General features: G+C 40.3%; 1 protein-coding gene across 1 annotated transcript in view; it reads left to right on the top strand.

Moving 5' to 3' along the window:
- Window positions 1–27521, top strand: part of ZGRF1 (zinc finger GRF-type containing 1) — a 69441-nt gene that overhangs the window by 19371 nt on the left and 22549 nt on the right. Inside the window, exons 7-16 of the mRNA XM_040967208.1 lie at window positions 2426–2499; window positions 5482–5538; window positions 8201–8284; window positions 10157–10342; window positions 13444–13543; window positions 13641–13729; window positions 21186–21313; window positions 22894–23560; window positions 24923–25061; window positions 26785–26969. Coding sequence (XP_040823142.1) covers window positions 2426–2499; window positions 5482–5538; window positions 8201–8284; window positions 10157–10342; window positions 13444–13543; window positions 13641–13729; window positions 21186–21313; window positions 22894–23560; window positions 24923–25061; window positions 26785–26969 — 1709 coding nt within the window. The remainder of the gene's footprint in view (window positions 1–2425; window positions 2500–5481; window positions 5539–8200; window positions 8285–10156; window positions 10343–13443; window positions 13544–13640; window positions 13730–21185; window positions 21314–22893; window positions 23561–24922; window positions 25062–26784; window positions 26970–27521) is intronic.

A 27521-nucleotide genomic window follows, 5' to 3' on the forward strand; every position in this document is an offset into this window, starting at 1 on the left:
TGATGTATTGTCATTGAATTCATGCTGACAATACTATAGCATGTGCCTGAATAAAACTTACAAAAGTATATGTATTTTCTTCATAAAAGATGTAGAAGCTTGTTGGCATTGGGGAACACTAGGTAACCCTTTACACAGTACATCTTAAATAGAGAAGTCCACTCACAAAAAAAATCAAGATGTGAAAATGGATCACTAAATAGACCACCCCCCCCAAGGCATTTATCTACAACACAAACTAAAATAGGAAGGCAGGGTATTTCCTTGTAGGGAATGTGTATTTCTGGCCACTGATTTTTTACTGCTTGTTTAGCATTTGGAAGTGAAAAAGATACCCAGTTAAAGTTTTTGTGAGATGATAGAACATAGATCAGAGTGTTTGGAATTTTATTCTGTATTGAAAGGAGTAAAGGGAAAACATTTTTTTTTTAATTTGTCTTTATTTCAAAGTCACAAAACAGAAGAAGAGAGAGGGAGTGAGAGAGATAGAGAAACTTTGAATTGCAGGTTCAATTTCCATATGTCTACAATACTTGGAGCTAGGTCAGGTGGAAATTGGGAGCCAGGAATTCCTTTTGGGGTCCCACATGAGTGTGAGAACTTGGGCCAACCATCATTCATTACCCTCCCAAGGGACATTAGCAAGGAGCTGCATCATAAGTAGCATAACCAGTACATAAAACGTCACTCAGATATGCTATGCAGGTATCCCAAGTCAGGACTTGATTTACTGCACCAAAGTGCTCACCCTGGGAGGAAAAATTTTTGTCTTGTGCTATTTTGGGTTTTGTTTCAATTGAAAGATGAGGAGGCAGAGACCTCCCATCTGTTAGTTGACACCCCAAATAGCCTCAACAGTCAAGTTTAGGACAGGCTGAACCCAGGAGCCCAAATCTCAACCTAAGTCTTTCATGTGGACCACATATGCTCAAGTACTTGAGCTGCCATCTGTTGCTTTCTCAGGGTATGGAGAACAGGACGCTGCATGGGAAGCAGAGCTTGGGATCAAATCCGGCACTCTGATGTTGGGGTCCCAAACAGCATCTTAACTACTGTGCTGCAAGCCTGCCCCACCATTTATAAATAACATCAAGTTCCAAAACCCATTTGTTTCATTCAATTTATTCTAAATTTTAGCAGGAAAGTAGTGAAACCAAAATTCAGAGTTGCCAAAAATGAAGTTTCCATAAGATACAGTAATAATTATTTTAAAATTATAGATGTGGAACTTTAAAGGATATATCACCAGTATGAGTCCTGACTACTCTACTTCCAATCCAGCTCCTTGCCGGTGCTCCTGGAAAAGCAGAGGAAAGTAGCCTGAGTGGTTTGGGCCCTTTTCACCAGCATGGGAGACCAGATGGAGTTAAAGATGCTGGCAGAGGCTTGACCGAGTTCTGGCTTCTGTGACCAATTAGGGAAGGAGTTAGCAGATCTGTGAGTGTGTTCTTGTTGTTTGTCACTCTGTCTTTCAACCAAATAAATCCTTTAAAAAGTCTACATTAAATATTTTATACTACTGCATTTAAAACATGTTGTATTTCTTGTTTTCTTTAGTTTTAAAATAAATTTAAAATAATTTGTTTTTTAAAAACTTATAAAAACATTTTTTATTTGTATTTGAGAGGCAGAATAAGTGAGGAGAGAGAGAAATTTTCTATCTACTGGTTCATTCCCCAAGTGGCCACAACAGTCAGAGCAGGGCTGGTCCAAAGCCGGTAGTTAGGGGCTTCTTCTGGGTCTCCCATCTGGGTTTAGGGGCCCAAGGAATTGGGTCATTTTCCACTGCCTTCCCAGGTGCATTAGCAGGGAGCTGATTTGGAAGTAGAGCACCTGGGACTAGAACCAGTGCCCATGTGGGATACTGGTGCTGCAGGTAAAGGCTTAGCTTGCTGTGCCATGGTGCCAGCCCCAAATATTTTAGAACACTACCAAATGAAGGGTCTTCAGAAAGTTTATAGAGAATACTTGTTATACTCAAACAACACATGAATGTCAAAATTCTTTGCACCCAAAGAAGCATTTTAAATTCTTTAAAAATCTATTTGAACAATTAAGAGAGAAAGAGAAGGAAAAAGTGGGCAGATCTGTCTTCCATCTGTGGATTGATTCACTCCCCAGTGCCCTCACCAAGTGGGGCCTGGCCCATGAGATGGGCACTTCAATTCGTGTCTGCCCTGTGGTGGCAGGAGTCAGACTACGTAAGCCATCATCTACTGCCTCCTGTGGGACACATTTGGGGGAATTAATTTCAGAAACAGCTGGGACTCACAGTTCAGGTACCCTCGTAAGGGATATGAGCATCTTGACTGCTATGACAGATGTCAACCTCTAAACTTACCTTGCAATTCTGTTTTTCTATAATCTTTTTGAACCAACCTTTTATAAGTGATGAATTAAAAACATTTGATTTTTTCCATTACAGCTAGAAAACCATCTGTTACAGTAATTCCACAGTCTGTACTTAGGTCTCCTCATTGGAACCAGGATTCTCAACAAGTGCGTATATTCTTTCTCTAATAATATTTTGTTTTGAAATGAATGTTTCATAATTTGTGTAGAATTAGAGAGGGTCCCAAACTATCTTAGTTCATGATCCCTTTTGTACTTCAGTAATTTTCCCTGTATCTCTAGTAATTTTACTAAGTAGTTAGTAGAATTTTTTAAGGACTTATTTTATGTATGTGGGTATTTATGTACTAAAAACTTAGTAAACTCTTTATTTGCAAGACAGGTAAGAGACAAATAGTGCTGCTTCTGTATCCGAATGCCTGCAACAGCTGGGGTTGGGTAAGATCAAAGGCAGCCTCTAGGAACTCCACCTATTTCTCCTGTGTGTGAGAGTGTCTCAAGTACTTGAGCCATCAGCTGCTGCTTCCTAGGCACGTTAGTGGGAAGCTAGGTCAGAAATGAAGTAGCTGGGACCCAAACCAGCACTCCGAGAGGCGAGCATCAAAGCAGTGCCTTAATCCATTGTGTCGTAATACTTACCCTACTAACTGGTATCTTATCTATAGCGCTGAACACCTGCCCCAGTTTTTTTTTTTTTTCCCTATTAACACAGTTATTGATGGAGTGTGTGTCCTGTTGAGCACTGCACAGCTTCTCAAACTTTGGAATACATTTAGATAGTACCCACTCTGTTTCTTGTGTTTTTTCATTGTAATTGCTTTATGTCATAAATGTATTTTTGAAAACACAGCATCACAAATCCAAGTGTTGAGTGGCACTATTTCCTTCAATATAAAACATCTCTGGAGCCTCTGCAAGTTCACCTAATACCCCACAGCAGATTGCTGCAGTTTGGGGAACCAGATTTGGCATCTGATGCAGTGATTAAAATGTCACTTGGATTGCCTCTCTTAAGAGTCATCTGCCACATCTGTGTGTCCCTGATAGACAGCAGGTGATGGCTCAAGTACTTAACTTCATGGCACTCGTGGGGGAACTGGATAGAGCTAAAGCTGAGTGAACCGATGGATGAAAGATCTGTTTCATTTATTTTAAAGATTTATTTCTTTTTATTGCAAAGGCAGATCAAAGAGAAGGGGAGACAGGAAGATCTTCTGTCCATTGCTTCACTCCCCAAGTGACTTCAACTGTCGGAAATGTGCTGATCCAGAGCCAGGCTCCTGGAGCTCTTTTGGGTCTCCCCTATGGCTGCAGGGTCCCAAGGCTTTGCTCTTCTCAACTGCTTTCCCAGGCCCCAAGCAGGGAGCTTGATGGGAAGCGGGACCGCTGGGATTAGAACCAGCACTCGTATGGGATCCCGGTGCGTTGAAGGCAAGGACTTTAGCCGCTAGGCAACCACACTGGGCTGTTTCTATTTCTCTCTGCTTGTTCTAATGAATAAAAGCACTTAAAAAAATAGAATGAGCTTAAATACTGAAGTAAATAATCAAGATTAGGGTTTTGTAATAGAGAGTCTATAGTGGTAGCGTTTTGGGGAGGCAATTTATTCATTCATTGCCATTTCGTAGCAGGTGTGTACTCTTTTTCTTTTTAAAGTCCATAACACTGAAGGAAGGGGAAAAAAAGCAACTGTACCTCTACCTCCCAGGCATAATTATTAATGTTTTCAGTTCTCTTTCTATACTTCTTTTTTAAATGGCCGGTTGATGCAAATACTTTCACATCCTTTTCAGTTACTATCTATATCATTATTAAAAACTTTTAGAACTATTTTTTAAGCACTTGTTTGGGAGACGAAGCAACAAAGAGAAACATGCTCACAGATAGATCTTCCTTCCATTGGTTCACTCCCAGATACCCGCAACAGCCAGGGATGGGCCAGGCTGAAGCCAGGAGACAAACTCCGTGAGTCTGCCGTGGAGTTGCAGAGACCCAAGCACTTAGCCACCATCTGCTGACTCCCAGGAACATTACCCAGAAGCTGGATGGGAAGTGGCGTTGAGAGTGCGCTGTTGGTGTTCTGATAATGGGATGTGGACATCCCAAGTGGCAGATGAACTTGCTGAAGCACCAAACTTGCCCCAAGAGCGTTTTTGTTGTTGTTGTTAAAGATTACTTGCTGTCCCATTTTGTGAATATTCTGTGTTCTAGAAGAGCAATTTTTTTATTTTGATCATTTAGGTTATGCCTGCCATTTTGCTGGTATAAATAACATTTTAGTTTCTTAAAGATTTATTTATTTATTTGAAAGGCAGAGAAAGAAAAAGAGCTCTTCCATCTACTGGATGAAGCCAGGACTTGAACCAATGTAGTTCTCCAGTATAGGATGCTGGTGCTGCGGGTGGTAGCTTAACCTGTGCCACAGTGTTGACCCTGTAAATTAAAACAAAAACCATTCTTCCCAATGGCTCTCTCTCTAATTCTGTCTTTCACTTGATCTTAGCCAAAAGGCCGAAAAGCGATAGTTCTGCCTTTCAATAATAATACTGCATTTTTTTTTTAAAAGTACAGTAACTGGAACGTGAAATCACATTCCAGTATGGGATACCAGCATTTACCTACTCCCCCACAGAGCTGAACTCCAGAACAGGTGTTTAGCACAGCGGTTAATACCCATGTCCCATGTTGGAGTACCTGGATTGAATTCCTACAGCTGCTGACGTCACCTACATGTTAATGAAGACCCTGGGAAGCAGCTGTGTGACTGACCTAACTGGGCTTCCACTCATGTTGGAGACCTGAATTGTATTAGTGGCTCCCAGCTTTGGTCCCGGCCCAGCCCTGCTATTGTGGGTATTTGGAACGAGAACCAGCACAGGAGAGCTCTATCTGCCTTTTTTCTTTTGATGTCTCTAAAATAAATAAATAAAAATCTAAATGTTTAACAATTAGGATATTTCACTTTATTTTCACAAGTACTATTAAAACATTGAAATACTTTGCAAGTGAAAATACTCTTATCAACATCCTGGTTTTTGTTATTGGCCTTTTTATGTATAGTAGAAATTTGTATTTTTATTTTATAAACTTGTATTGCCTTTTGGTTAATATCAATGTTCTGTTCCTAAGATACTTGAAGAAAATGAAGCGCTTCCATCACCGAATGAAGCACATCAGTCTTGGCCAGTGAGTTACCTTTCAAAGTATAATGCAGTGAGAAATTTTATTTGTATTACAGTTATGAGCTTTAAGTTTGGTTTATATTGGAGGAGATTTCAGAAAGTTCGTAGGGAATGGAATTAAAAGATAAGTTTATTTTGGTCTGAAGTAATTTTGAAATGCCTGTGTGGATTTTCACAACATGTTTTCCTTGAGAATATTGAAGGTTTCTTATATGCATGCACTTCAAAAATTTTGCCCCAAAATTTATTTTTTAATTCCACTTTTTTGGAACTTTATCTTTTAAATTAATGTATTTATTCATTTACTTATTTTGTATGGTCAGTTTCCAAATGCATTGTAGTTATTTACCCCTTATTTAGTGAACATATTGTTCTTGTACGAACATTCTGTATGAGCAGTAAGATTTGGTTAAATAAGTCCTTTATCATAAAGTTAATTCTGAAAGCTTACATTCATTGTCAGGCTCACAATTTGTCACTGACAATTGTACCTACAGCTCTGTAGCATAAAACAGGAAAATAAAAAATGTGTCTGTATTTTGACCACTTTCACTTCACGATTAGATGTATACAGTCATGAATATTTAGATTACCAATGTTCAAATTTGTGTTTTTTTTAATTTAAAAAAAAGTTTAAACTTTTTACAGGACAGTTATCACCGGGTATCAATTAGCAGATAAATACTATCTTGTTTTTCACCCAGTGTGAGTTTTCACTTAAAATAAATATCATACATTTTCAAAAAACTCTGGCAATCCTAGAGTATGAGAAGTTTTTGTAAACTTTTGCAATAAAAGTAATTTGCATTTGTTTTTAGCATTACAATGGAAATGTACTTACACTCTTTGTAATAGTTTTTTAAAAATTTTAAAATGTGTTTATTTGTAGTTAAAAGGTAGATTTATAGGAAGGTTTTTCATCCTTTGGTTCACTCTCCAATTGGCTACAATGGCCTGGCCAGAGCTGAGTTGATCTGAAGCTGGGAGCCAGAAGCCTCTTCTGGGTCTCCCACATGGGTTCAGGATTCCAAGGCCGTAGGCCGTCCTCCACTGCTCTTCTAGGCCATAAGCAAAGGGCTGGATGGGAAGTGAAACAGCCAGGACACAAATTGGCACCCATAAGGGATGCTGGCATCACAGGGTGAATGATAAGCTGGTTGAGTCACAGCACTGGCCCCATAACTTTTCTTTTTCTGTTTTTTTTTTTTTTTTTTAAGATTTATTTATTTTTATTGCAAAGTCATATATGCAGACAGGAGGAGAGACAGAGAGGAAGATCTTACTTCTGATGATTCATTCCCCAAGCGGCTGCAACCCAGCCAATCTGAAGCTAGGAGCCAGGAGCCTTCTCCGGGTCTCCCACGTGGGTGCAGGGTCCCAAGGCTTTGGGTCGTCCTTGACTGCTTTCCCAGGCCACAAGCAGGGAGCTGGATGGGAAGTGCGGCTGCCAGGATATGAACTTACATCCATACGGGATCCCGGTGCGTACAAGGCAAGGACTTTAGCCACTAGGCTACCGCACCGGGCCCATCATAACTTTTCTTTTTTAAAGACTTATTTATTTATTTTTGTTTGCAAAAAGAGAGTTAGTAGGAGAGATAGAGATGCCTTTCATTCACTGGCTCACTCCCCAAATGATTGCAACATTTTTGTGAAGCTGGGAGCATGGCTCCCATTGTGTGTTCCACACATGTAACAGTACTGTAAGTACTTTAGGCCACATTCCACTGTTTTTGCAGGAGCATTAGTAGGGAGTTGGATAGAAAGTAGAGTAGCTGTGACACAAACCCATGTTCAAATATGATGCTAGTGTCACAGTTAGTGTGTTAACCCACCGTTGCACAGTGCTGGTCCTAGGGTGGTCTTTGAAGGTATCTGCAAAACTATTTTTGCCTTATTTCTGTAATTGACTATGCATAATAGAGGAGCTGTTCCAGTGGAGAAGGCATGATGCTAGTTAATGGGAGATTTTTCTGTCTCTCCCTCTCTGTTATTCCTTCAAATAATTAGTTTTTAAAAAGATTTTATTTATTTTTGTTGGGAAGTCAGATATACAGAGAGGAAGATTTTCCACCTGATGATTCACTCCCCAAGTGGCTGCAGTGATCAAAGCTGCGCCAATTCGAAGCTAGGTGTCTGGAGTCAGGAACTTCTTTCCGGGTCTCCCACGCGGGTGCAGGATCCCAAAGCTTTGGGCCGTCCTCGACAGCTTTCCCAGGCCACAAGCAAGGAGCTGGAAGGGAAGCGGGGCTGCCGGGATTAGAACCAGAGCCAATATGGGATCCCAGTGTGTGTAAGGTGAGGACTTTAGCCTCTAGGCTACCGTTTCAGGCCCAATTAAGCAGTTTTTAAAATAGTATTAAATTGGTAAGTGATTTCTTATGTACCAAACAATTTATCGTAGTGTTGGAAGATTTAATTCAATTTACAGTCAGAATTTTCTAATATGTTGGGTTTTAAAGTTATTGTTACTGTCATGTCTACTAAGAATTCCTTTTCCAGCTGGTTATGTGTGTGTTCAGAGAGAAGATGGAAATGGTGAGAGTATTTTCAAAGGCTAGATTTACCTTTAAGTTTGTGAGCATTTTTCCATCAGTGAACCAACTCTGAAACTATTCTATCAAACTAGATAGATAACTAAGTAACCTTTTTATATTTAATTATAGTTCTTTTCCATGGAATGTGAAGAGGAGAATACTTTTCTAGCTGATATTCCTAATCAAATAGAGGGAAAAACCTGTGACTCTAAGGTAATGTTTATAAACATGAATTTTCTAAGCTACATGCTATTCTTTATATATGTAAGTGTTAGTGTTTTAAAGGCTTAAGGTTAGGGAGTTCAATAAGTTAGCTAGGTCTTAAAACATGAGAAGCTGTCTGATGAATCCTGTCCCATTTTTGGTTGTGAACCTTCTCTGGACTGTCAGTGAGTGAATAAGTGCGGTGTCCTCAGTGTCCTTAGATGCATAGGAGACCCTAAAGGTTGGATGCAAAACCGTGAGCAGTCCAACTGATCAATGTGGAAAATAAAATGAGCCTGTTCATAGCCTTTAACGTGTAGTCTGCTCTCCCGCTTTGGTGTGTTAGTATGTATATAAATATATACATGAAAATATATTTAGATCAAACTCTAGGTAGTGTTACCTTCTTCACATCAAAAGTTAACAATTTATAGCAGCATCTGAGTGACTGTAAATAGCTGCTTTGTTCCTAAAACCATGGTAATCTCTGGAAGAAATCTGTGCAGTAATATCTATTTTCTTGTGGGCCTGTATATTCCCCATAAAATAAAGCAGAAATATATAGAAAGATATAAAGCCCAAAGCAGTTAAGGCTTGTCTTTATTTGGAAGAATATTTTTCAACAAATGTCCTACATAAAGGAACATTTTGATTTTATTTTCCTTCCAGATATGTAATATGGAATCTATATCTTTGAGTAAGATTATATATTTGTGATATATATTATTGTTATTTTATTAGTTCAAGTTAGAAAGCAATTTATCCTTTATGGAGATTTCCCAGTTTCCGTGTCAGTGTGGTTATCATGTGTGGAGCCCTCTAGAGGGCAGCAGAGAAAGCTCTTGGAAGCCTGAAAGCTGGTGGAAGACTGGAACCATCCCCTTAGGCCTTTGCTAGCAGTAGGACCTAAGGCCTACTGGGAGGCAGTGTCTACTATTCATCTTATAGTTAAGATGATGTTACTGTTCATCTTCATGGTCAACAAACCCTTAATCAAAAGGCTTCTGATTGGTTCCTGTATGCCAAGCACTGTGTTAAATACAGATGATACCTAGATGAAAGAGACAGATCTCTGTTCTCAAGGGGCATACAGTAGTTAACATACAGATTAGGAGAAGCTTTGTTATAATAGATAAGTGGTAAGTCTGTAACATATATTAGAAATATATAATATATAATTATGTAATATATAGGAGAAACATACAGAAAAGAGAAACTAAGTCTCCCTGGCTCAGTAAGCCATTAAATGAGTCATAATTTTTTTTATTTATCTTTTATGCTCTTAATGGGAAATTCACATTTATTAATGTTTACCTTAAATGAAGTTAAATTGGTACACTGTGGATTAATTACCCTTAAAAATACTTTAGGACAGGCCAGGCGTGATAGTGTAGTGGTTGGGACCTCGCCTTGCATGTGCCGGGATCCCATATGGTCACCAGTTCTAATCCCGGCGGTACCGCTTCCCATCCAGCTCCCTGCTTGTGACCTGGTAAAGCTGTTGAGGACAGCCCAAAGCCTTGGGACCCTGCACCCGCATGGGAGATCTGGAAGAGCTCTAGGCTCCTGGCTTCGGATTGGCACAGTACTGGCTGTTGAGGTCACTTGGGGAGGGAATCATCAGGCGGAAAATCTTCCTCTCTGTCTCTCCTTCTCTCTGTATATCTGACTTTCCAATAAATAAATAAATCTTTAAAAAACAAAAACAAAACACTTTAGGACAATATTTCCTGGTTTCAACATTAGCCCCTTGATAATTCTTTACATTTAATAATATTTAATAAAAAACTAAATTATATGATTGTTTTCAGAGTATATTGTGAGGATATACACCATACATACTATACTTAATGAAGTTTTATTTTCAACAATTTACTGTAGCCTGTTGAGTTTCAAGGGCACCAGGTAAGAGGATCAGCTGCTGGTGACGTGATGGCCAGAGGCTGCATCTCACAGCTGGACAGCAGGCAGTTTCCAGGTGGCACTGGGTATGAAAACTCGATGAGAAACACTTGTTTTTTCACGCCGAAGTTGCGTAGTGCTTGTATACAGAATGACTTCTCTCAGGTAAAAACCATTCATATTCCTAGGGTTATGTTTTGCCAAATAATTTAATGTTAACACCAAATTTTGTAAGGAAAATATAATTTCTACTGTGCAATAAAGGGTTCTTGTGTGACGTAACAAGTATATCATAGTGCAATGTTGGTTTGAGTCTTGGCTACCCAACTTCTTAGCCAGCAATTTTTCTTTTTTTTTTTTTTTATTTTAAAGATTTATTTTTATTATTTTTTCATTGGAAAGGCGGATATACAGAGAGGAGAGACAGAGAGGAAGATCTTCCATCCGATGATTCACTCCCCAAGTGAGCGCAACGGGCCGATACTATGCCGATCCGAAGCTAGGAGCCTCTTCCGGGTCTCCCACGCGGGTGCAGGGTCCCAAAGCCTTGGGCCCTCCTCGACTGCTTTCCCAGGCCACAGGCAGGGAGCTGGAAGGGAAGCGGGGCTGCCGGGATTAGAACCGGCGCCCATATGGGATCCCGGGCGTGTAAGGCGAGGACTTAACCACTTGCGCCACCGCGCCGGGCCCAGCCAGCAATTTTTCAATGAATGTGTATTCCTTATTGTATTGTCTGCATTAATATATTCCTAAGTGTTAATATTTTGGGGGCCAGTGCTATGGCGTAGCAGGTAAAGCACTGACATCCCATCTGGATGCCAGTTTGAGTCCTGGATGCTCCACTTCTGACTTGGGAACACAGAGGATGGCTGAAGTGCTTGGGTCCCTGCACCCATGTGGGAGATCTGGAGGATGCTCCTTGTTCTGGCTGTTGTGGCTGTTTGGGAAGTGAACCAGCAGCTGGAAGATTTCCCTCTTCACCACCCTCCTCCCACCACTCTAAACAAATTTGCAATTTCTTTCTTTTTTAAATTTCCCCAGTTTAAATTATTTTCATTTTTCTGTTTTTTTTAGTATGGTTTTGATATAAGGTGAATTTTTTTTTGACATATCCCGCAAGTTTTGTGACTTAAACAAAACACATTTATTTATTTAGTTAGTTAGTTATTTTGAAAGGCAGAGTTACAGAGGGAGGAAGAGACAGATCTTCTATCCATTGGTTCACTCTACAAATGGCTGCAATGGCTTCAGTTGAGACCATGCGAAGCCAGAATTTTCTGGGTCTTGACCTGTGTGGGTGCAGGGCCCTGTGGACTTGGGCTCTCCTCTATTTCCTAGACTGTTAGCTGGGAACTGGGTTGGGAATGGAACATCCAGAATGCAAACCATTGCCCATGTGGGATGTTGGTACTACAGGTGAAGGCTTATCCTATTAACAGTGCCAGCCCCTATAAAATACTCTTCAATACAGGAATTACATAAACTTATCAGCTAGTCAGTCCCATCTTTTTTTTAGTGAGGATCACTTTTCTGATTCTTCCTCTTTTTACTCCCAAATGCACTCCAATGTGTATAGTTAACATTCTAAAAATTTTCTTTACCTCTTTCTAGCTTGTGTGACTTGGATACAACATCTTTTATTTTTTTCTTCTTGTTTTGAGTCATATCTGTGAGCATCATTTGTAAGATTCTGCATGTTGGGCATGTTTTTATTTTAGTGTCATACTTTAATTGGCTGAGTGTAGCTATGATGTGCTTATTTTCTTTTTTAATTTAGATATGGCAGTTTCCCCCTCCCCCCCATTAAATTTTAGTTCTTTTTCTTTATTCTGCTGTTACTGGGATTTCACAATGATTGCTTTCCTCAGATTTCATTAATACTGTGTGTTAGCACTCTGAGGTCTTTTGATCCTGTAGGTAGAAATCCACTAATTTTCTGGGACTTTTAAAAAGTCGTCGTTTTGGCAATTTCCTCTCATGATTTTCTTGGTTCTCTGTGTGAAATTCCCTATCAGATAATTAAATTCATTGTATCCTAATTGAGCAGCACCTTGGCATCCAGGTTCTCAACTTCCCCTTAGTTTTTGGGGCATACTCGTATTTCTTATCTGGCTCTCTTGTAGTAGGTACTTTGGTTTGACTTTCTCCATACTACCAAGTCTACACCCTCCCCAGTCACTTAATATTATACACAAGTCAGAGTTATTGCTTCTTGGATGTATCTAAGGTACAACTTTTGATTCCATTTTTCTTTATATTTTTTGAGAGAGGGGTAAATTTAAAGAAGTATTCCGAATTAGTAAATAAGCTCCTACTCATTTGACATTTGAAATCCATGTGTAATGTTTTAATTTTTTTTAAAGAGTGACAGAGGTTGAGCAACTGAAGTCTCTACTTGTTCACTCTTCACATGACCACAGTGGCCTGCTCTGGGCCAGGCCAAAGCCAAGATACAGGGTCTCCCAAGAGGGTGGTAGGTGACCTTCTCCCATTACCTTTCCAGGCCCATAAGCAGAAATCTAGACATGAAGCCAGGGAATCAGGACTGAAACTGACACTGAGGGAGGGATGCCAGTGCTGTCATGTGCAGCTTTATCTGCTGCAGCACACTGTAACCCCCATGGTTGATAGTTATGTCCCAGCTGTTGCCTGTGCTGTAATGTCATGCACTTATGGAGTGCAGCTTACTTCAGAAATGTTAAGATGTAAAAAAATGTGGGCCCGGCGCGGTGGCGCAAGTGGTTAAGGTCCTCGCCTTGCACGCCCGGGATCCCATATGGGCGCCGGTTCTAATCCCGGCAGCCCCGCTTCCCTTCCAGCTCCCTGCTTGTGGCCTGGGAAAGCAGTCGAGGACGGCCCAAAGCTTTGGGAACCTGCACCCGCGTGGGAGACCCAGAAGAGTCTCCTGGCTTCGGATCGGCGTAGCATCGACCCGTTGCGCTCACTGGGGGAGTGAAACATCGGATGGAAGATCTTCCTCTCTGTCTCTCCTCTCTGTATATCTGCCTTTCCAATGAAAAAATAATAAAAAAAAAAAAAAATATGATTTGTTTAAAAAAAAAAAAAGATGTAAAAAAATGTGAATTATAGCAGTTGTTAGAATAATAAAGTACTCTGTTTTCTCTATTGATTTAATCACAGATTTTTTGAATGTCACGTGTGTGCATATAAATATAAGCATAGATATATAAATATAAAATTAGATATGTATGTGCACACATTTTCTTTTTGTTGAATAAACTGACAAACGAATTTCTGTTTTCTAGTTCCCTAAAGGAAACTTTCCAAAAGGAAGTACTGTCTTTAATATTGAAGACAATTTGAAAATGATAGCTGAGTCTGAAAAGGACTCAATTGAAAATAATTGTAAGTAATTGTAAATTAAATATACATTTAAAAATTACTTGACATTGGAACATTTATGTAAATATCCTTCCTTTTTCTTCTTCCAATGACAAAATAGGTTTCCTTACAAATGAATCAGAACATTCATATAATTTTTTGAATTATGATTTTAAGTCAGCAGAGAAGACTCTGTGTGAAGCAAATAAGGTATGATATGAACAGAACTTTAGTAGTTGGGAGTAAGATAATTGGGTAATCGCACAAAAATGAATCTGTTAAAAACTAAAAAGATAAAGTGTGAGACTGGATAGTTTCTTTTTAAAAAGCTAAAAGTTTTTTCAACATTATTTTAGTGATGGAGCTGATTTCCTCTGGAATAGTAATAAAATGTGTGTTTGCATATGTAAAATTGTTTTGATTTTTGAAATGCAGTGTTAAGTGAAAGCTACATATAATTAGGAAGTACACAAAAATGAAAATAAATGAAAACTTAGCAGTTTAGCAATTAGTTGTATAGGAGCTGAAATCAAGAGAAACGTGAAAAATAAATAACTTTTATAAACCAGTTAGAAAAAGAACATGCACAGTAGTGCCACATTATATAAAACACCTGGGTATAATCCTATTGGAAATGTGCAAGACATGTAAAAAATAGACAATGAGATTTTACTGCGAGGAGCAGGCGTGGCATAGATGAGTTGCCTGCATCCCGTAGTGGAGTGCCTGGGGCTGAGTGCCAGCTCCACCTCTTCCTGCTGTTGTGCACCCTGGGAAGGAGTAGATGACAGCTCCGGCACGTGGGTCCCAGCCATCAGCCTGGTATCCATAGTGCACAGCAGACTCTTCTCTATTCACCCTGCCTCTTCCCCACTTTATATTCTCTTTCTATACTCTAAGTTGTTAAAAAATAAGTAAAGATTTTGTTTTATTGTGAAGAATGAAATTCATGAATAGGAATTTGAAAATTCCTATTTAAAATTCTTGTCTACTTTTATTTGGTTTGGCTTCTTTTTAAAATGATTATGCAGTTTTATTTATTTAAAAATAAGAGTGACAGAGAGATATATTGACCTTGCATATTCTGGTTGTTTACTTGCCAGATGTCCGCTGTAGCTGGGGACAGGTCAAGACTGAAGCCAGGGAATGCCATTTGAGTGTCTGGGAGTCAAGTAGTTTAGTCATCACCTGCCTCTCAAGATGTGCTTTAATGGGTAACTAGATTAGAAATGGACTGGAACATGAGCTGAGCATTCTGATAGGGGAAACAGGCATCCCAAGTGGTGGCCACAATACCCATCCCTCAATGGGATTTATTGAGAGCTTTGTAGATATCAAAAGACTTATACCAATAGGTGTTTGGCCTTTCGATTAAGATGCCCTTGTTAATTGCGTATTGTCAGTGTTGGTGCCTGGCAGTGGCTCCTCATTCCAGCTTCCTGCTAATTCAGACTCTCAGAGGTGGCAGGTAGATGGCTCAGATAGTTGAGAGCCTTTGTATGGGAGACCTGGATGAAGATCCCCAAGGATTCTGGCTTCAGTCCAGGAAAAACAGACCCGGCCCTAGTAGGCATCTGGGGGAGTGAGTCGGTGAGTGGGAACTCTTTCTGTTTGCCTCCCAAGTAAATAAATAAAACTTAAAAGACTTTGGAATAGATTGATGACCAATGCTAGAATGACCTATGTCCTAAAGTCCAGCAAGGGAGAGAGATGCTAATCAGGAGAACAAAGCAGCAAAAAGAAATAATTGCTAGGTAGAATGTTGTGCAAGTCCTCTGAAATTTTAGTGTGCAAATGGAAGGCTTCACCAGCTCTGGCAACGGTGAGGAAAAGAGCATACGTGCATAGAAAAGAGCAAATGTTAACACTGTAAGCATGAGAAGAGCTGTGTGGGTTTGAGAAAGAGAGCAAAAGCCATAGTAGCTGGATTGTAATGAGTGAAAGGGAAATGACAGTTGAATGACATTGGATGGTGATCTGATCCAGCCCAGACATACGGTCTTGCAGGTTAGGACCAGAGTTTGGCTTTTCTGTGTGTGCTACAGGGAAGTCACTAAAGAGTTAAGCAGAAAAATGGTATGCTTTGACTTTCACTTAAAAAGGTTTTACTGGGCCCAGCGCGGTGGCGCAAGTGGTTAAAGGTCCTCGCCTTGCACGCCCGGGATCCCATATGGGCGCCGGTTCTAATCCCGGCAGCCCCGCTTCCCTTCCAGCTCCCTGCCTGTGGCCTGGGAAAGCAGTCGAGGAGGGCCCAAGGCTTTGGGAACCTGCACCCGCGTGGGAGACCCGGAAGAGGCTCCTGGCTTCGGATCGGCATAGTATCGGCCCGTTGCGCTCACTTGGGGAGTGAATCATCGGACGGAAGATCTTCCTCTCTGTCTCTCCTCTCTGTATATCTGCCTTTCCAATGAAAAAATAATAAAAATAAATCTTTAAAAAAAAAAAAAAGGTTTTACTGGCTGCTGTGTGAAGGATAGAGTAGAAGAGCACTGTGGTTGAAATAGGGAGACTTCAGTAAGTCAAGAAGAACCTTTGTCATATTGATTTAAAGTAGGGATTGTGGCTGCTGGGTTCAAGTTAAATGTAGGATATGAAAGCGTGGATATTGCTGAATTACATGTAATGAACAGGGTAAAAAGGGAGGAGAGCCTCGGTTTTCTAACTTAGCGATGAAGTCATTGACTAAAGTAAAATGGAAAAGTGTGTTATTTTCCTAAGATTGTTGTAACAAAATACCACAGCCTGGGTGGTTTAAGCAACAGCATTTTGTTTTCTCCCAGTTCTGGAGGCTGAGAGTCCTCCAGGATCCTCACTGACTGGGTCCTGGTGAGGACTGTTCACGGCTTGCAGAGGAGTGCCCTCTCTGTGCTCTTCAGGAGGTGGGGCAGTGTGCTCAGGAGGTGGGGCAGGGGCTCAGGAGGTGGGGCAGGGGCTCAGGAGGTGGGGCAGTGTGCTCAGGAGGTGGGGCAGGGGCTCAGGAGGTGGGGCAGGAGGTGGGGCAGGGGTTCAGGAGGTGGGACACTGTGCTCAGGAGGTGGGGCGGGGGCTCAGGAGGTGGGGCGGGGGCTCAGGAGGTGGGGCAGGGGCTCAGGAGGTGGGGCAGGGGCTCAGGAGGTGGGGCGGGGGCTCAGGAGGTGGGGCAGTGTGCTCAGGAGGTGGGGCAGTGTGCTCAGGAGGTGGGACAGGAGGTGGGGCGGGGGCTCTCTAGTATCTTTTCTTGTGAAGACATTGCCAGATGAAGGTCCTGCTTCTAGGGCTTCGTTTAATGTTGGTGCTTCTCACCACCTCACTCGCCCACGTCAGGGTCTTTGTGGTGAAATAAGGGGGAAACGCATGTAGAGTGCGCAGTGAATGAGGTGTGAGACAGTGAATATTGTGTGTATGGCATAATCGTTTTTAAAAAGATATTGCACACTATTTCAGATGCCAGACCTATGAAAAAACAGGTGGAATTCTGCTCCTGCATTCTACTAAAGGGAGACAAACAAAAGTGCACAGTACCTTGGTGTGTTTTAAATTTTCTGGAGAATATTTAACTATGTCAGGAGGACAGAGGGAGTACAGGCAGAATAAAGTTCAATCTTACATAGATAAGGTAAGGCCTGAAAATGTGACACAGGAGTAAAACCTAAATAAAGGAAAGGAGAGACAGCCATGAAAGTACGTATGGGAAGAGCATACCAAGTATAGAAAATAACAATGCAAGCATCTTTTTAATCTTTTTAAAAAAGATTTATTTTTATTTGAAAGACAGCTGTACAGAGAGAGGAAGAGACAAAGATCTTCCATCCGATGGTTCACTCTCCATGTGGCTGCAATGACAGGAACTGATCCGAAGCCAGGAGCTTCTTCCTGATCTCCCACATAGGTGCAGGGTCCCAATGTCTTGAGCCATCCTCTACTGCTTTTCCAGGCCACAAGCAGGGAGCTGGGTGGGAAGTGGAGCAGCCAGGACTTGAACCAGTGCCTATGTGGTATCCTGGCGCTTACAAGGTGAGGACCTAGTTGGTTTGTTAAGAGCAAGGAGGCTGTTGTGACTTCAGTGGGTGAGATGTGAGTGACAGAACCAGAGTCAGTGGGGAGGTACGAGTCCTACTCAGGTTGGGATGCCGAGGCCACTGCAGGAGCTGTTTTGTACCTTGAGTTTGGGAGCTACTGAAAGGTGTTGGTTAGAGATGCAAAATGATGGAACTTAGACATTTTAGGAAGAATTGTGTTAAGTTTGTGGAGAATGAAGTATGGAACTGGGTGGAATACTAAGTATTGCCTATTTCATTGGAGGGACAATACATCCTAGACTTTCTAGGTTTGACTCCCAACTCTACTACTTATAGAATAGATGAATTAAAGCAAATTTACCTGGTTAACAGTTTTGTGAATATTCTCAGTTATAAAATGTGGGCAATAAGAACACTTGCCTAATATGGTTTTGATAGGAATCAAATAAATTGGGCCTGGTGTGGTAGCCTAGTGGCTAAAGTCCTTGCATGGCATGTGCCAGGATCTGATATGGGCACCGATTTGTCTGCTTTGTGGAGCACTGGCACTGCTCCACTTCCCATCCAGCTCCCTGCTAGTGACCTGGGAAAGTAGTCAAGGACGGCCCAAAGGTTTGGGACCCTGTACCCGTGTAGGAGACTTGGAAGAGGTCCCAGGCTCCTGGATTCAGATTGACACAGCTCTGGCTGTTGTGGCCATGTGGGGAGCAGACATCTTTCTCTCTCTCTCCTCTCTGTAACTCTAACTTACCAATAAAAATTACTACCTCTTACAAAAAATCTAAACACAAAAGAATCAAATATTTTTAAAACGAAGTGCTTAAACAAAAATAGTGGCACATGGTAAGAGCTACATAATATAGTAGAACTTTTATTAACGGTCATATTATAATTCCCTTTTTATTTGTACCTACCATTAAAGTGAAGTAACTGTAAATATTCATTGTCACATCCTTATTTCCTAGCACAATACCAGGAGACTATCACTAATCAAGAAAATTTTTAAGAATTTATAAACTTTAAGATTTTAAAATATTGGGCCCGGCACGATGGTGCAGTGGTTAAGGTCCTCGCCTTGCACATATCGGAATCCCATATGGGTGCTGATTCTAATCCTGGCAGCTCCATTTCCCATCCAGCTCCCTGTTTGTGGCCTGGGAAAGCAGTCGAGGACGGCCCAAAGCCTTGGGATCCTGCAATCTTGTGGGAGACCTGGAAGAAGCTCCTGGCTTCGAATTGGCTCAGCTGCAGCCGTTGCAGCCACTTGGGGAGTGAATCATCGGATGGAAGATCTTCCTCTGTCTCTCCTTTCTGTATATCCGTCTTTCCAATTAAAAAAAAAAATCTTAAAAAGAAACGCTTTTAAAATATTTCTTTATCTTACACACATGGATAGATATCTTATACATATATACACACACATACGTGCAGATTGCACATGTACTGATTTACTCCCCAGTTCTGGAAACAGTGAGGCTGGGATAGGCTGAAATCAAATGTCAGTAATGCCATCCTGGTCTTCCACTTAGAGGACAGGAATCAAACTATTGGACCTATTACTTGCTGCTCCCCAAGTGGGAAGCTGGAATTGAGAGTGGAACAGTGGGATTTGGACCCAGGCATTTCCAATCTGGGATGCAGTTGTACCATGTGGCATCTTCTTTTTTGTTTTAGATTTATTTGTTTTTTATTACAAAGTCAGATATACAGAGAGGAGGAGAGACAGAGGGGGAAGATCTTCCGTCCAATGATTCACTCCCCAAGTGAGCCACAATGGCTGGTGCTGCACCGATCCAAAGCCAGGAGCCAGGAATTTCTTTCGGGTCTCCCACGTGGGTACAGGGTCCCAAAGCACTGGGCTGTGCTCAACTGCTTTCCCAGGCCACAAACAGGGAACTGGATGGGAAGTGGAGCTGCTGGGATTAGAACCAGAGCCCATATGGGATCCCTGGGGTGTTCACAAGGCGAAGACTTTGGCCGCTAGGCCACGCTGCTGGGCCTCCATGTGGCATCTTAACTGCTATGCAAAATGCCCACCTTGAAACCTTTAATCCTTATTGTCGTGTATATACCAGTATACTCATTTTAAGAAGTTCAAACTATTAAGACCAATATGAAGTTGTGAGAGAGCCCTTTCCTTATCCTACTCCCATTAAAAACACATTTTTGTTTGGTGAAATCCTTCGAACTTTTATTATTGTTTTCTATGCTTTTACAAATTACATATATAAAATGCATATGTATGTATGTGTATATATATGCATATACACAGATGTCATCATATGTATATATGCATTATATGTATGTACACAAATATCAAATATACATGTATGCATAGATATACAAATATATATGAATATAAACACATATATTATATGTATATGCACAAATGGCAAATACATATATATGCATATAGACATACAAACATACAAATATAAATATAATACATGTATACAGTATGTGTACATATATTAAGGATATATTAGATTTTAAGATAATTAAATTTCTAGAGGAATTGGCATCAAAATTAAATGCTATTCTAATGAGATGAATAGCAAGTTACATGACTGTTCAGTTTCGAGATAATGTTCTAGCAGTTTGCTCTGGGAAGAATATCTTTTTTTGCAGTTGAGAATGCATAACTAAATATATGATTCCATTTTTAAAGGCCCATATGTGCAAATAAACATTAGAAAATTATTTCAAAATTTAGTTCTCACAAATGGGATCAATGAGGTCGACTATAACCTGTGTGCTCACATTGATACTGTGTGATCACTTAACCAGCATCTGTTATCATAGTTATTGCAGATAAAAACTTCAGCTTCTGGTCTAATAATTAGTAATTTACCACACTTGATCTTAGCCAAAGGCCGAGAAGCAATAATAATAATTAATAATTTAAAAAGAATGATTATCCAAATGATTGTTAGAACATCTTGAAGGTAAGCCCTGTAAGAGAAAACTAATCAGTATTTGAGTATGTGGCATTTAAATCTTCTCAGTTTTATATGTGAAGTCTGATTTCACCTGAGCCTCTTAGACTAGAAATTGATCTTCAGAGCCAAGTCTGTAACCTGATCAGTCTAAGAAACAGAACCTTCAAATAAGTCAAGACTGTACGCTCTGTAGTTTACTTTCCATTTTTCTTGCTGATTTTTTAAGAATTTATTTTTTTTCTCATCTCTTTTTACAGATTTATTTATTTTTATTTGAAAGTCAGATGTACAGAGAGAAGGAATGACAGAAAGGAAGATCTTCCATCTGAGGATTCACTCCTCAAGTAACCGCAATGGCCTGTGCTGAGCCTGTCTGAAACCAGGAGCCTGGAACCTCTTCTGGGTCTCCCACATAGGTGCAGGGTCCCAAGGTTTTGGGCTGTCCTTGACTGCCTTCCCAAGGCACAATTAGGCTGGGCACTAAGGAATTTATTATTATTTTTTAAAGATTTATTTTTATTATTTTTTTTATTGGAAAGACGGATATACAGAATTTATTTTATGCTGTTCTTTTTGGAAGAAGATTTATTGTAGTTCTTTGTTCCCATCGTAGCTTTATAAGATGTTGTTTCAATTGTAATTTTTGTAACATTGATTGCTAGAATTCATTCAGACAATAGGGTAATAATAATAAGATTACAGACTGTAGTTTTGTTTGTTTCTGGACAGGTGACATCATCAGAACACACATTGAGCCCTGTCTCTACTTTCTCTCGGAACACAAGAGATGAAGACTTCATGCTAGAATTCTCTAAGGAATCCTTGAAAGCAAGAACTTTTCCTGGTGACCAGATTGCGTTAATATCTGTCCAAATAAAATGATGTTTTTAAATATGTTAATCAGTGTCATAACTCTTGAGGTCTTTTCATACCATTCCTTCCTTTTTGATTTTCTGCTATAGATATCTGTTGCAAGTATAATACTCCCTTGTAGTTCCTTCTTATTTCTCCCCTCAGCTTTCTCATCTCTGACCTCTGTGTCTTCTACCATTATCAATATATTTTACAGCTGTCACCTTATAGCACAACTCCTATTAGCCCTTTCTTTTACCAGGGGAAAGGAATGTGAAAATCTCATAAATGCCTTTGCTTGATCTTAACATAATCTCTTATCACATACCAAGCTAAAGGCCTCCTTACTCTAAAGGGAACAAAATATTTCATCAGTGTGATAAATATATAAGGGAAGACACAATCATATTGTTATGTAAGTGAACCATGCACTTCAGTCTCTGTTGAAGGGATATTATTCAAAGGTTTATATTCCAAATCCAGAAAGGTTCTGAAGATCTTATTTTGACTCTGCCAGTGGGTAGATATGATACCTTTGTAGTCTCACCTGAAAATGAGAATGATACATACTTTTTTTTTTTTTTCGGCTGGTAAAGTACTTTGAGGGGCTGACGTTATGGTGCAGTATGTTAAGACACTGTCTGTAATGAGGACATTCTCTATGAGCCGCTGTTCAAGTGCTGGCTGCTCTCCTTCTGATCCACATCCCTGTTAATGCCCCTGGGAAGGCATTCCCTGCCACTCATGGGGGAGACTTGGGTAGAATTCCTGACTCCTGGCTTTACCCTGGCCCTGCCTTGTCTGTTGTAACCATTTGGGAGAGAAATAGTGGATGCAAGTGTCAGGAAAGAATCACAGAGCAATAAGACAGGAGGTGGACTCAGAGCCAAATTGGATTTACTGTCAGAGATAAATCCAAAGAGGAGACCAGCTACAACATGAGGACAGAAAAAGCAGGTAATAGAAGCCTCAGTTCCTAAACAGGCCAGACTTTTCATAGTCCTAGGGTTGTGGAATGTTTTTGAGGATTGGGGAAAGGCAGAGAGATAGGGAAATGTATGAGGGCTGCAATGGCTTTTTGATTGCACTTTCAAACATGATAGGTTTTGCCCCCTGAGAAAGCAGAAGGAAATGCAAGAAGGTTAGGGGCATCTTATGAAATGGCTGCCAGATGCAAAAGGTCTGTTGAAAAGTATGCAAAGGGAGTGGGGAGACTGTGCTTGGGAAATCTAATGGAGGAGTCAGACTTGTATCTTTGCTCCATCAGGAAGAACTGTCTGTCTCCCTCTTTTCTGTAACTTTGCCTTTCCAATAAATAAATATTTTTAAAAAACAAACTAAATGCTTTGCAAACTTAAATGTCGTGTGTGTGTGTGTGGCACTTAAGAGAAAAGATTCTTAAAAATGACTACAAATTAGTTGACCTTAAAAGAATTTCAGTGCTTTTACCTGTTGAGAGTAAACCATTGTTATTATTATTTTTTTCAAAAAGGAGATGAAGCTATGTATTATCTGTAGGGGAGAGTGTGTACTTATTTTTTCTAAAGTTCAGGTAATGAAATCATCAGTACATTATTTTTATCAGTATTTTGTCTGCTTTAGGAATGAAAAAGGCCAGTCCTCTGCAAACTGTGAATACTCAAAGGCTCCCATTAGTAAGTAGAACTCGAGTTCCACTTATCACTTTGCCACCTGCTGATGGGCCACCTGAATCAGATGCTTTTCCCTATGTACCTGACTGCGACACACAAGAATCTTCTGTTTCTCCCTTTTTCGATTCATGTGAAGAGTCAGCAGTTCCTTGTAGCTTCGGGTTTGGTGACAAAAGTGAAATTTCTTTCTCTGAAGAATCTAGGGAAATGACTCCATGGGATGTTTTACTTCTTGATAATAAACTTACTCAGAGTAAATGGCTGAAATATCAGAACATATCCCAGTACAACTTGACTATTCCAGAGAGAGTGGATCAGAAAGTAACAGATGGCTTCTTTGCTGAGACGGGTTCTGGGCTGCATTTTAGTGGCACAGATGAAATGCAGAGTGATGCTGTGAATGACATCTCATTAGACTCTGTGCATTTGCAAATGATGAAAAGCATGCTCTATCAGGAGCAGCAGGATGTTAGCAGCCGAGATTTGGTTTCCAGAAAGACAGCACTTTCTTTGAATTTAAAGCAAGCTTCCAGGACTGAGAAAATTCAAAAAATGTTAGGAGGGTCTGCCTGCTTCAACAACAGTGTAAAAGAGTTTCAGGTGAGGAATTATAGCAGTCTTTTGGTGCATTTTTCTCAAATACTTACTGTCTGAATTTCAACAACAAAAAAGTACCAAAATTACTTATGGGGCAAATTTATTCTTGGAGTAAATAGCCCTTTTTACGACTATCAGGGGCCTGGCGTGGTGGCGCAGTGGTTAAGACTATCAGAACTCTAGCTGGGCCCGGCGCGGTGGCGCAAGTGGTTAAAGGTCCTCGCCTCGCACGCCCGGGATCCCATATGGGCGCCGGTTCTAATCCCGGCAGCCCCGCTTCCCTTCCAGCTCCCTGCCTGTGGCCTGGGAAGGCAGTCGAGGACGGCCCAAGGCTTTGGGACCCTGCACCTGTGTGGGAGACCCGGAAGAGTCTCCTGGCTTCGGACTGGCATAGTATCGGCCTGTTGCGCTCACTTGGGGAGTGAATCATCGGACGGAAGATCTTCCTCTCTATCTCTCATCTCTGTATATCCGCCTTTCCAATGAAAAAATAATAAAACTAAATCTTTAAAAAAAAAAAAAAGAACTCTAGCTGTAGTTACGTTGTCACCTTTGAGTTACAAATCTTTATTGACAACTTTGAACATTAAATCAAGTTAACATAAATATTTCAGAGTATATTGTGCAGTGTCTGGCTGAAATAGAAGCTTGCTAACTTGTGATTTTTCTGTTTCCATTGCTACTTCCAATATTCTGTAACTGTAATTGTTTTTATTTTTGACTGTCAGCTCAGTTTTGCTGAGCAGATCATTATTAGGGTAAAAGTACATCTGTCACACATTGGTTGTGATTTTTAAAAAAATTATTTATGTGAAAGGAAGAGAGGGATAGAGGGGGAGGTAGAAAATAAGGACAGGGGTGTTGTGGAGATCTGAGATATCTTCCATCCTCTGGTTCACTCCCCCAGAGCTTCCAACAGTTGGTGTTGAGCCAGACCAAAGCTAGGATCCAGAAATTCCATCTGGGTGGTAGGAAGGAACTTAATTACTTGGCTGTAACTGTGGCCTACCAGGCCCATTTTCAGGACACTAAATTGGAAATAGGGTATTCAGAACTTAAAGCAAGCACTACAATATGGGATGTGAGCATCCTAAATGGCAGCTTATTGCTGATTGTAATCAAATCAATTAAATTTTTGCTTGTAAATAATAAAATATCTGTTCAAGGACAAGAAAGCTAAAATATCTAGAAAAAGGTGCTATACATAACTATTCTTGTTATTCTTGGTTTGCCATTTAAAATTAGAAAATTTTAAGAACTTTTAGAAATCAAAACAAATAGGCTTTCTTAAACACTTGTGAGAAATAATTTGCTTATTAGTGAGCAGTGTGTGGAGTTGTACTAACAGGAATTATTCTGTTTCAGGAGATAAATGACTCTGAGCTGTGTTTCCCAAGTGGGCAGAAGATAAAATCAGCTTATCTTCCCCAAAGGAAAATCCACATACCAGCTGTTTTTCAGTCTCCTGCTCATTATAAGCAGATTTTTACCTCTTCTATCATAGGTATGACTCATTTTGTTGTGATTGACTGATGCTTAATATAAGTAATGCAACTGTGGGAAAAGTATAATGTCTTAAGATTGTTCATATTGAATTCTGCAATTTGAGGTTTATTAGTTTCTGTGTGTATACTCCAGCTTGTGGTAGGAACTTTTATTTTAGACCAAATTTTAGACCAAAATCGAATTTTAAAAATGTAAAATGGCTCTGGTGTTGTGGTATACCAGCTCCCTGCCAATGGGCTGGAAAGAGCAGTGGAGATTGGCTTAAGTGTTTGGGCCCTTGTCAGACTGGCTTCTCTTTTAGTCCTGGCCCATCTTTGGTCATTGTGGCCATCTGAGGAGTGAACCCAAGGTGGAAACTCTCTTTCTCTCTCTCTTTTTCTCTTCCCTTCTGTATAATTCTGACTTTCAAAATAAATACATAAATATTTTTTGAAAGCAGGAATTAGTAAGAAAATCTTCCATATTACAGTTTGCTTGGGATATCTGCATCTCATGTTAGAGTGCGTGACTCTGCATCTGATTCCAGGTTCTTGCAAGTTCGAATGGTGGTGCTGGCTCTTGGGGTTGGTTGCCTGCTCATGTGGGAGACTGGGATTGAATCTGACCTCTACGCTGCAGCCTGCTTCAGCCCAAACAGTTGCAGGCATTGAGGGATAAGCCAGCAGATCTTCCAGAGATAGAAAATCCTTCTCTTTCAAATAAATACAGTAAATGGATTTTTAAAAAATTATATATATATTTTTAAAATATTTTAAAATATATATTTAGAATATATATTTTTATTTATATATTTACATATATTATATATATACTTATATATATTTATATATATTTTAAATATATATATATGTTTTAGTGGAAAATTTTAAGTGTGCTACATGGTTAGGTCTGAAGAGTTTGAAATGTAAGGTTAAAACTTGCCTTTAAAAAAATTATATGTGTGGGCCCGGCGCAGTGGCGCAGTGGTTAAGGTCCTCGCATTGCATGCCCGGGATCCCATATGGGCGCCGGCTCTAATCCCAGCAGCCCCACTTCCCATCCAGTTCCCTGCTTGTGGCCTGGGAGAGCAGTCGAGGATGGCCCAGTGCTTTGGGACCCTACACCCACGTGGGAGACCCGGAAGAGGCTTCTGGTTTCTGATCGGCATAGCATCAGCCGTTGTGCTCACTTGGGGAGTGAATCATTGGACGGAAGATCTTCCTCTCTGTCTCTCCTCTCTGTATATCTGCCTTTCCAATAAAAAAATAAAAATAAATCTTTAAAAAAATTATATGTGGGCCCCAACATGGTAAAGTCCTTACCCTGCAAGCCTGGGATCCCATATGGGCACTGGTTCATATCCCAGTGGCTCTATTTCCCATTGAACTCCCTGCTTATGGCCTGGAAAAACAGTCTAGTACAGCCCAAAGCCTTAGGACCCTGCAGCTGTGTGGAAGACCTGGATGAAGCTTCTGGCTTCTGGTGTCAGATTGGTTCAGCTCTGGCCGTTGTGGCCACTTGGGGAGTGAACCAGTGAATGGAAAATCTTTCTCTCTTTCTCTCCTCTCTGTGAAACTGACTTTCCAACAAAAGAAATACATAAATCCTTAAAAGAAAAAACAATTATATGTAATTGTTGACTTGGTTAAAACTGTTTTAAAGTTTGATTGATAAACAACACATTTATGATATAAACATGAAATTATTCTGTGTTTAATTTTAACTGTATCTTTTTTTTGTAGAACATTTAAATATATTGCTTTTTGAGATGGCATACAGGTTGCACAAGGCTCTTTCAAAAGTTGACATATCATTTTATACATCATCAAAAGGAGAGAAACTGAAAAATTTGGATAATAATATACCCTCCTGCCATCATAATCAACCTGCAAAACTTGTTATGGTAAAAAAGGAAGGTCCAAATAAGGTATAGTTTCTACTTCCTTCCCTAATCATACAAAATATTTGTCTTATAAAAATATTTTATTGCTTTGTGACAATTTTTTTTTACAGATTTATTTATTTTTATTACAAAGTCAGATATACAGGGGAGGAGAGATAGAGAGGAAGATCTTCCATCTGATGATTCACTCCCCAAGTGAGTGCAACAGCCGGTGCTGTGCCAATCTGAAGCCAGGAGCCAGGAACCTCCTCCAGGTCTCCCACACAGGTGCAGGATCCCAGAGCATTGGGCCATCCTCGACTGCTTTCCTAGGCCACAAGCAGGGCACTGGATGGGAAGCAGGACAGTAGGGACATGAACTGGCGCCCATATGGGATCTGGGCGTGTCAAGGCGAGGACTTTGGCCGCTAGGTCATGCCGCTGGTCCCTCGTGACAAGTTTAAAGAGTGAATGATATATAGCATGAAAAATAAATGGCAAATTCTCCATATATTATTATAAAAACAACATATGTTCTAAGATACAAAATCATGATTTAAAATCAATCTTCAAGGGACAGGCAGCATTTGGCCTGGT

The sequence above is a fragment of the Ochotona curzoniae genome, unplaced genomic scaffold, assembly GCF_017591425.1.
Source record: "Ochotona curzoniae isolate NIBS_2020 unplaced genomic scaffold, NIBS_Ocur_1.0 scaffold_4506, whole genome shotgun sequence".
Lineage (NCBI taxonomy): Eukaryota > Metazoa > Chordata > Mammalia > Lagomorpha > Ochotonidae > Ochotona > Ochotona curzoniae.